The sequence below is a fragment of the Nothoprocta perdicaria genome, unplaced genomic scaffold (genome assembly GCF_003342845.1).
Source record: "Nothoprocta perdicaria isolate Ctin4 unplaced genomic scaffold, notPer1 scaffold_172, whole genome shotgun sequence".
Lineage (NCBI taxonomy): Eukaryota > Metazoa > Chordata > Aves > Tinamiformes > Tinamidae > Nothoprocta > Nothoprocta perdicaria.
In genome coordinates this window covers 1,090,194-1,099,548 of record NW_020454894.1, presented here as the reverse complement: position 1 = coordinate 1,099,548, position 9,355 = coordinate 1,090,194, and the positions used below count along the sequence as shown (strand labels likewise).

Sequence of the window (9,355 nt, the reverse complement as noted above, 5' to 3'; positions counted from 1 at the left end):
AGCGCAGTGCAGGTCACAGCACAGAGCTGGTGCCACAGGGCGCGGGGTGACCGCAGCGAGCAGCAGCCGGCCCCTCCTCGCCTCCCTCCCTGTTTTCCGTGTTCGTTTCCACCGCGAGGCTCCAACCCTGCTCGCAGAGGTCTGGGGGGGCTCTGCGCTGGGAAGCACCCTTCTGTGGCCGAGGGCGCACGCTGAGCCCCCCACGTCACTTCCCTGCCCCCCTTTCCCCACGGTCGCGCCCCGCTGTTCCTGACACCCGCGGCCTGCCGGTGCCGAGTTAACGTCTCCGCAGGCGGCAGGCAGCGCAGCCACCCAGGCTTTAGTGCAGGGCCGGCCACGAGCCGCGCACACGGCAGGGGCAGTGACCAACGTGCCAGCCCCTCCGGCCGCCCTGGCCGCCGCGCTCCCGCCGCCCCTCACAGGGCAACGGCCGCAACGGCCGCAACGGCCGCGCGCCGGGCGGGGCGGGGCGGGGCGGGGCGGAGCGGAGCGGCGGCCAATGAGGCGCGCGCGGCCCCTGACGTCAGGGCCGGGCGGCCCCGGCGGCGCCGCGCAGGGCGGTTAGCGCGTCTGCAGGCGTCGCCGTTCGGGCCGTCCCGCGCTCCGGCCCCGTCCCGCGCTCCGGCCTCCGGCCCCGTTCGGCCTCCGGCCCCGTTCGGCCTCCGGCCCCGTTCGGCCTCCGGCTCCGTTCGGCCTCCGGCCCGCCTCGCGCTCCGGCCTCCGGTCCCGTTCGGCCTCCGGCTCCGGCGCGGGCAGGCCGGGCCATGTCGCGCCTCAGCCCGCAGGAGGAGAACCTGCAGGGTGAGTAGCGGCCGGCGCGGGGCGGCCTCCGGCGGGGCTGCGAGGCCCCGCGGGCGCTCCCTGAGGGGCGGTCGTTGCCCCCGGGGCCGGCGCTGATCCGAAGCCGCGGCCCAGGCCCGGCCTGCTGCCCGGCCTCGGCGCGGGGCTTGGCCGCGGGCCCGCCCGGGGAGCTGCCACGGAGCTCCCGGAGCAGAGCGGGGCGAAGGGGGAGCCCGTCAGGCCTGCAGAGCGCCGTGGTGTCCGTCCTGCAGATTAGATTGCGGCCAGGTTAGCCTAAGTCCTCATCAAGTGTCAGCACATCCCCCTCTTCCCCTCCCTTTCCCCCCAGATATGTATTTTTGTGCATCTATCTGTGCACACCGGTGCAGAACTTCCTTGTTTCCAAGAGAAAAGCCTCTCTTGACAGTTTGGGATGTGTGTGGAAGGAAGCCCTGGGCGCTCTGCGTGTCTCCCGTGCTCCGCAAGCCAATTTACAGCAGGGGAGGAAAGGGCCGGTGCGGCTGCCTGCTGAGCCAGGCTTTGCTCGCGGCTCAGCGGGTCGGAGGCGGGTCTGGCTGCCGCTCGGCTCTGCGGGGTGCGTGTCTTTGTTGTTTCTGACACCCAAGTCTCCATTTTTGAAAGCTGCCCACTAAGGGGGAAGGGTTTCCAGAAGTCACCCAGGGTCATTTTGTATGCTGCTGTGTCCTCGCTCGGCACGTACGCCACGCGAGCACATCCAGTAACGTCATCCTGGCCCGCGGGCCCTCCCCGCGACTCGCTGTGTTTAGTTTGCGTTGCCACATTAGCCGTGCTCGTACTGGTTTATATTTCTGACTTTATGAGAGCATAGGCTATCTTTAAGTCATAGCATAAACAGCCGCCCAGTACAGCAGCACAACTGCAGTCACAAGAGTGTCTGAAAGAAAAGAAAAAAATGGAAACATGTTAAACCTGCAGGTACTTTATGGTTCTTCTGTTCTAAAGTTTCTTTTCTCCCTCTTTTATTAACTGTGCTGTATCCCGACAGAGTTCAGTAGCGTGGATTTGCTGTACGAGGCTGTTATGTATGCCGGTAGTGACGATACTTGTTGCAAAGTGATGTGCGAAGTGCACCTTGGATCATAGGCCTCTCTGCAGGAAAAATAGCTTATAGCCCTGTACAGAAATCACCGTAGGGCAGCGCGGGTAGCCCGACAGCATGTGGAGGAGCAGAAGCAGGGGTAGGATGGGGGGATCCGCAGGGCCGGCGCGGAGGGGCTCTCCAGTGGCTGCCGCTCAGGCTCCAGCCACTTCCCTGAGGGAAACGGGATTTTCCATCCGCTTCTGCCAGCTCCGGATTTGCGGTGGGGAACAGCTTGTCTAGATGTATGTAAACAAACAGATAATCAGGCATTTAAAAAGCTGTTAAGTGGAAGAGGGATTATGCAGAAAAATGTTTTATCAGAAGTTAGTAAGCTGGAAATGTTTCCACTAAAAAACAGAAGACTGTGATAACTTCTGAAGATGAAAAAAAAACTTAATGGAAATTGAGTAACTTGATTCTTGCTCTTCTAGTTGTATTTTCAAATCTTAAATCTATTCACAACCAGAGAACCTTTCTGCTTTTAAGGTTTTATGTGGCAGTAAATCTGCTCATTAGCGTCTCTCCTTTATTCCTTGTTTTATGGAACTTAACTTGCTTTTCGAGGTCTGCCCTAGTTGGTGTTTCAAGTCTAATTCCTTCCAACACGGGAGCAGAAACATTCCCAACACGAAGGTCTCTCTCCTCCCCTTCCTGTTTATGTTCTAGACAGCCCTGCTGCTGCATTAACAAAATTCAGATCATTCCACCCGCCTTCCTTCTCCTGGTGTTTAGTGCTGTATTTCTATTCAGATTTTTGAGCTTTGAAACATGTCATACAATGGGAATGATACTTGTACCTGCTTCTGCCTATGTCTGTTAGATCTCACATGTGCTAACTTTTGTATAGGTAAATTCTATTGCTGTTTATATAGTAGTGTAAATAATACCTGTGAGCTAATTTTAGAAATGCTAAGACAGATATGGGTTCTTCTGTGCGTTGGTAACTGCTAGCCCTGCAGGGTTGTTATTCAGAATGCTTTAAGACAACAAAGCAACACGTGACTGTCAGTGTTAAATATACTGCAAAGAGCAACACATGATCCAGTCATTGCCACATACCCTCTATTGCCTAACAATAACACCTAAAAATATGCTTGGTGAAGAGGCTAAACAAAACACAGTTAGACTGGAGTCTTGATCTGAAAATGTTTTGAGTAAATTAATCACTCAACTTTGGCAGAGTACGTCAGTCCTTGAGATTAGATTCTTGGCCTAGCACCTGTGCTGAACAATAACAATTATGTATATCTTTATGAGTTAAAATAAAAGATTTGTAGTTTCAGAAACAGACACAGCATATGACCAGCTTCTTTTCAGTCCTGCGAGACTTCCCAGCTTGCTGACAAATGCACCCCCACACTTTGGCAATGCAGCATGTTCGTTAGCCAAGATATCAGAGCCAGTGCTTCTGGACATGGTACCGTAATATCACCCGGGGGAGGATCAGGAGTCTCGTGTTCTGGATGCCTTTTATGTAGCAGCACTTGCTTTACTGCAGTTCTCTTTTCAATGGTGACGCGCAGGTTCCTGGGTAGAGCTCCACTTCAGCAGTAACGGCAGCGGTAGCGGCAGCGCCGCGACGTCGACAAGCCAGGAGCAGGTGCCGGCCTCTCTTTCCATTCACAATGGCGACATGGAGAAAATCCTCCTGGATGCTCAACACGAATCTGGGCGAAGCAGCTCCAGGGAAAGTTCACACTGTGACAGGTAGACTTGAAATGCTTTGTGAAAAGCAATGCAGAGCTCACTATTACACAAAGCGATTTTTTTGTGCACAAGAAGCAAAGAAAAATACAGAGATGTATGCACACATCTGAGTATGTGAGTATGCAAATGCATACACATGCACAGGGGAGGAGACAGGAAAAATTCCCATTTAAATGATGGATAATAGTGGGTTTTGAATTGAAGTAGCTGGATGAAATATGGAGTTTCTGCATCCTAGTGTGCTTTCCATGTATCTTGTGGTTTCTGTGCCTAAATAAGGTTTAGGCTATTCTGTTTATTACTCGGTCATGCCCAACTAACAGTCTCATAGGTCTGTCTTTGCACTACTGGAAACCAGCTCTGTGCAGGGAGGTTCTCGGCAGATCCAGTTAGGAAATCAAAGATTAACTGCATATGATGGATGAATCATAGTGCCAGATATGATCCTCTTAGGGATTATAGGTCAGGGCACAATAGCTCCTTCAGGAGGGCAGCACTTCAACGTCATCCACTAGCTTTTATTTCATCCCATAAAGCATATCGTCATGAAAAATATAATAAACTCTCGTATTTCTGCTTCTCTTTATCAAGCCCTCCTCGTTCACAGACGCCTCAAGACAGTAACAGAGCTTTGGAAATAGAGAGTCATAGCAGTGGAGAAAAGAACAGCTTTCAGGTAAGAAGCTCACCATGCTTTTGAGAATGAATCTGTTACTACTGTAGTTCAAAAACTACTATTGGAAACTAAAGGATGAGGTTGATAATGCAAAAACTCAAGCAAGTGAGTAACTTTAGTAACCTCGAATAAGCTCAGCACGTTCAGGTTTTATGGGAATTTTTAAGATTGTGGCTTGCATGGGCTTTTTTTTTTTTGCCTTTAATATGTAACTTGAGGTTTTCAAAGGGATTTAGATGCCCTAACCTATTGCTTGTTTTTGAATCCTGGTTCTCAGTGCCTCTTTCCAGCAATAAATCAAAATGTTCATCTTCAGAACCTATAATAGATTTAGGAGAAAGGTAAGTCAGAAGATAACCACTAAGCTAGAATTGAAGAAGCAGGACTCAGCAGGACTTCAGCTGAGAATCCATCTTTCTGTGATTTTTGAATCCTGTTGTGTATCACCATTGCCCTGTGAAATGGGTGTTTTCTTCCTTCTGAAGAGGTCAAATGTGAGTCAGATTTTACATGGGGCCATACAGAGAGCCTGTCAATGAGGCATGTACACGCATGGCTACATGAACACTCATGTTCTGCAGATAACCTGCTCTGCAGAAGTGTCCTCTTCCTCCTGTGTCTGTCTGCTTGAGGTAGTTTCCACAAGGAAACTTTACTTGCTTTAAATTTGCTGCCATAGGTTGATCATGAATTAAAAAATAAAGTTGACAGCAGCAAGAATTTCTAGTCACTTAAACATAACAGCCAATAAAATATGTTTTCAAAGCAGCACAGTAGCTTTATAATTCCAGTTCATTTTATTAACTAGTACCTAACAAGACATTTCTACATCTGCTTTGAAAATTCATAATTATTTTCAGTTTAATTCTGTACAACTTTCATTCAAACCCTTGCAAAGAAAACTAGTTAATTGCACATTAACAAAAGTGCCTATTAACCACATTTCATAAATATATAGCTTATTGAATTGCAAGCGGCTAAATTCTTAAGTTTACGCAGTATTAGATACCAGCTTTAATGTTAAATTTTTTTAATTACAAAACATTTTGCATTTTGAGGACAGGAGTATTAGAATGGCTTTAGATAAATCTCCCTCTTCTGATGACTTCCTGTATTAGATAAAATGCTCTCCCTGTGCTGTTTCTGTACAAAGAGATTATTTTGTCTATAAATGGAAATGTATTCTGCAGCTGTGAGCGCTTATTGCAAGGTTAGCAAATAGCAATCAGATCATATTTACTTGCAGCCTCCATCTCAAAGAGAAAAGTATGACATAACAGCAGAGATGCCGGGCGATGGTTGTGCTCTGGTGTGCAGCGTTGTCCCTTTGGCTCTTGTAAGAAGCGGGCGCCTTCCGGCCTTGTTTCTCAAGGGCCGTTTCCCGCGGCAGCGCCCTGGGTCTGTGCGGGCTGCGGGGCCAGCGCTCCCGGCCACCTCCCGCGCGGGCTCTCTCTGCTTGTGGATTCCTTCTCTTCCCAGCATTACCAGCTTTCTTAAAGAAAGGTCTTCATGTTCAGCAGCATTTCACCAGTGCTGGGGTTCCCAGTGTTCTAATTAGAGTTTCTGATTATCCTGTGTAGATAAATAAGACAGATAATCCATAGTTTATTTAGTTCTCCATAGTTACATATAACATTCTTGGTCCACCAACTTCTTCCTTTCCTATCTAAAACTCATCAGCAGCTCCTATAGGAATCTTAACTGAATGAATTATTAGCTGTAACTAAATACATACACTGTGAATTAATTGTTTTTATGTTATGTTACACTGTTATATTTTATGTTAACGGAAAACCTGTCATGTACTAAAGATCATTACTTAGAATGTGGGATCAAATAATTAAAAGTAAGAAAAATGCCAGAAAAGTGTTAGCATTGTTTGGGCAATTTTACTTCCATTCTTAAGCGTACCTGTGTATATGTAATTATTTAAATCTCACATCCATATATTATTTTTATCGCAAAGCTTTGACTCAATGTAAAGCACATGTAGGAAGCTGCAGTTTGCTCTCATTTGGTACTTGTACTGCTGTACTCCCTTGAAAATGAAGCCACTGCTGTATTACAGACAGACCTGGACTGTCTTCAGTTGTCATACAAGCTTCCTTGTCTTATTTTGCATAATAACTGCTAGCCATAAGAGTTTATGGTGCGGTGTGTGATAATGTTTCTTTGGTTTAGTCTGAGGAAGATTTTCTTGAAAGGCGGAGGGAAGTCGAAAGGCTCCTGAAGAAAAATGCAGATTGGATATGGGACTGGTCCAGCAGGCCTGAGAACATCCCACCAAAGTGAGTGCTGCCACTGTGTCCCAATGAACTTGGCTCTGGCTCTTCAGTGGTTTCAGGACACTTTCATTAAATGCTCTGCTTATATTTTCTTCCTTGAAACTAGGGAATTCCTCTTTAAACATCCCAGGCGCACAGCCACTCTCAGCATGAGAAACACAAGCGTGATGAAGAAAGGGGGCATATTTTCAGCAGAATTCTTGAAAGTTGTCCTTCCATCTCTGCTACTTTCCCATTTGCTTGCCATTGGACTAGGGTAAGTTTATACTTAAAACAGAAGCATTTTTTCACTCTGAGACCTAATTTCCACTCCAGCTTTCCTTTTTGTCTAAGAGATAAGTGTTACATAGCTCAGGAAACTGAACAGGAAGTCTTTCTTCCCTGCTTTTCTTGCTAGTTGAGAACTTCTCAAAAGACAATTTACAATGTATGTATGTAATTATATACTTCAGAACAATAATTACACACACATAATATTTGGCTGTATGGGAGGATTGATTTTATTTCTCAAAAAAAGGAAGAAATGATTATTGCTTTAAAATTCCTCATGCAGAGGGGGAACTCACAAGCAAAACAGGAAATGATTTCCCTTAGATGATTAAGGGTTCAGATTATCCTTCTCCTTTAAAAATATTTACAGGACACACTGTGAAGAGATTGCCAGTATGTAAGCATGGCAGATTCCTAGGTACCCACAAAGCACAGTGCTTTGTGCCCAGGCAAATCTGTGCAATTTTCTTTGTCTTTTTGGAAAATAAATGAAGTTGTTTATTAGTTAAGGCACACAAGCTAATTCCAGTTTGACGCACAAAATGAAAAATCGTTGTGTTCTTGGAAGTTTGGTAAAGACTGGGATCAGATGCAACGCAGGCATGCCAATTTTGCATGACTCTCAGTCCGAGCTTTTCAGTATTGTTTCTTAACTATAGTTTTCTCATGCTTTTTCTTTCCATACATAGTTTGGTAGGCTGGTAGGGCGAAACAATGTGCAGAAAAATCACTTCTAAAGAACATGTTATTGTTGTTTGTGTTTTTGTTATCATGGACACGGCTTTGAAAGAGTAGACAGGACTGTGCAGCTACAGGGACTGGAAAGAGGGACAGCCCCGTTCTCATCGCTTAGGATGCAGAACGGGGGGGCATGAAGGCAGGTGATCTGCCTGTGCAAAAAGCATCTGCATAATTCCATAAGAGCAGCATGAAATTCCACTTTACCTCCTTTCGAAATGAAGACGAGCAACTGCATGACATAGAAAAGTTCCAGAATGTTTTCAGTCTTTCACAATGAAGCACATTTTGAGACATAAGCACTTAATTACTTTCTGGTGTCTTTCACCACGGCTGCATGCCTGCTCCATTACAATTCAGTGCAGAATAGCTAACAATTTCTTCATATAGTGCTTAATGTAAGAGCAATTTAAGTAGCTATGCTTCAAAATAGTGATTTCTGCAGGAAGTAAATGAATATAAGACTTTAAATAGAGGGTAAAATAGAGGTAAAAGCATACCAAGATGGAAGTAACTGAAGAAATAAAAAAGATGACACTTTTCTGCCATCAGTATCAGCTGATACTGCAGGTGACAGTGAAGTGAGGTGTTTCAAAGTGTTAGTGTTAGCGAAGAGCACTGAGCAAGGCAGTGTGGAGGCAGGGGCCCTTGGTGGTGGCTCGCGCGTTCCCGCAGCCGGGCGCGCGGGGCGGCCCAGCTCTCCCCCGGCCGGTCTCTCCCAGCACACACGGAGCGGAGCGGCCCAGGGATACGCACCATGGCGTAAGCCTCTGGAACAGCGCTTTGATACACACTTGGTTTGCTGCTTCTACTGCAAATTGCATAACTGGTAACATGATGAGAGGGAAAAAGTGTTCCTTATGCGCTGTGCATCCCTTTGCACGTGAAATGCGGCCCTCACCGAGCACACGTTCTTGACCCACAGGATTTACATAGGGAGGCGGCTGACAACCACAGCTTCCAGCAGCACCTTCTGAGGGGAGGCGACAGCGGCTTCCTGCGGCGGCAGCGCTCACCGAGGCTGCGGGAGGAGCCGCAGAGCGCCGGGGCCCGCAGGGCTGCGAGCAACGCGGGCGGCTGCTCTGTAAATGCTGCGTTCCCAGGTTAGCAAGCGGAGGTGCTAAAGCTACCGTGTCACGCACAGATCAATTCGTAGAGCATGTTTCAGACAACTGACAGCTGTGACATAGCTTTGTAGTGAAATATCCTCAAAAAGCTCCGTGTTTAAAAACGACACCCTAGCGCTCATACAGCAATCGTTACCCGGCTAGATCTTACCTGAACTGCTGTTTCTTTCTACTACATAGGTGTGAATATTCTTCACTGCTAATGTAATCATGACAATAAGGGACTAGTCCAAAAGAATGTGTGGCCTTATGTAATATAGACAGTAATTCAGAGAAAGCTTTTACCTCATTTGAGGCAACTCACTTAGCTGTTTGTTTTTTTTCATTTTATGCAAGATATTAAATGTTAAAAGACATGATCAGCTTGAAGAAATCAGCCTATCAGTACATTGTCATCAATTTCTATTTAGTTCAGGATATGATCCACAACAGCCTAAGCTAAAATCTGAACCTTAGCATCCAGTGGTGTTCTTTGTTGGCAAAGGCTGTTATTTAACTCCCAACTTAGAGCTCTAAGTTTCTGTTGTTTCTTCTTGCAGCCCACTGCTTCTCAGTCCTTTTACCTGTAAAATAATAACTTTGCATCTTAACTTGCCTCATTGCTGTATAGATTTGAAAAGGTTTGCTTGCTTATTTGGTTGCATTAAAG

At 46.8% G+C, this 9,355-nt stretch overlaps 1 protein-coding gene across 3 annotated transcripts; it reads left to right on the top strand.

Moving 5' to 3' along the window:
• The first annotated feature begins 696 nt into the window (after positions 1-696).
• On the top strand, positions 697-9,355 carry BNIP3 (BCL2 interacting protein 3). 3 transcript variants are annotated; one of them, XM_026036222.1, is made up of 6 exons: positions 697-801; positions 3,427-3,610; positions 4,202-4,286; positions 6,468-6,574; positions 6,678-6,827; positions 8,505-9,355. In XM_026036222.1, exons 1-6 carry the CDS (start codon positions 765-767, stop codon positions 8,554-8,556), a joined length of 615 nt encoding a protein of 204 aa, XP_025892007.1. In that variant the 5' UTR covers positions 697-764; the 3' UTR covers positions 8,557-9,355. The 3 variants fall into 3 exon arrangements, with proteins under 3 accessions (XP_025892007.1, XP_025892008.1, XP_025892006.1); XM_026036223.1 differs by lacking the exons at positions 697-801; positions 8,505-9,355 and adding exons at positions 2,558-3,320; positions 7,612-7,816; XM_026036221.1 differs by lacking the exon at positions 697-801 and adding an exon at positions 2,560-3,320.

Bases quoted from the DNA above. Each gene is read 5' to 3' on its own strand.
- BNIP3 (XM_026036221.1), top strand. From the start codon at position 3,278: ATGTTCGTTAGCCAAGATATCAGAGCCAGTGCTTCTGGACATG. The intron at 3,611-4,201 runs GTAGACTTGAAA...CTCTTTATCAAG, and splicing joins GAAAGTTCACACTGTGACAG to CCCTCCTCGTTCACAGACGC. The intron at 4,287-6,467 runs GTAAGAAGCTCA...TCTTTGGTTTAG, and splicing joins GAGAAAAGAACAGCTTTCAG to TCTGAGGAAGATTTTCTTGA.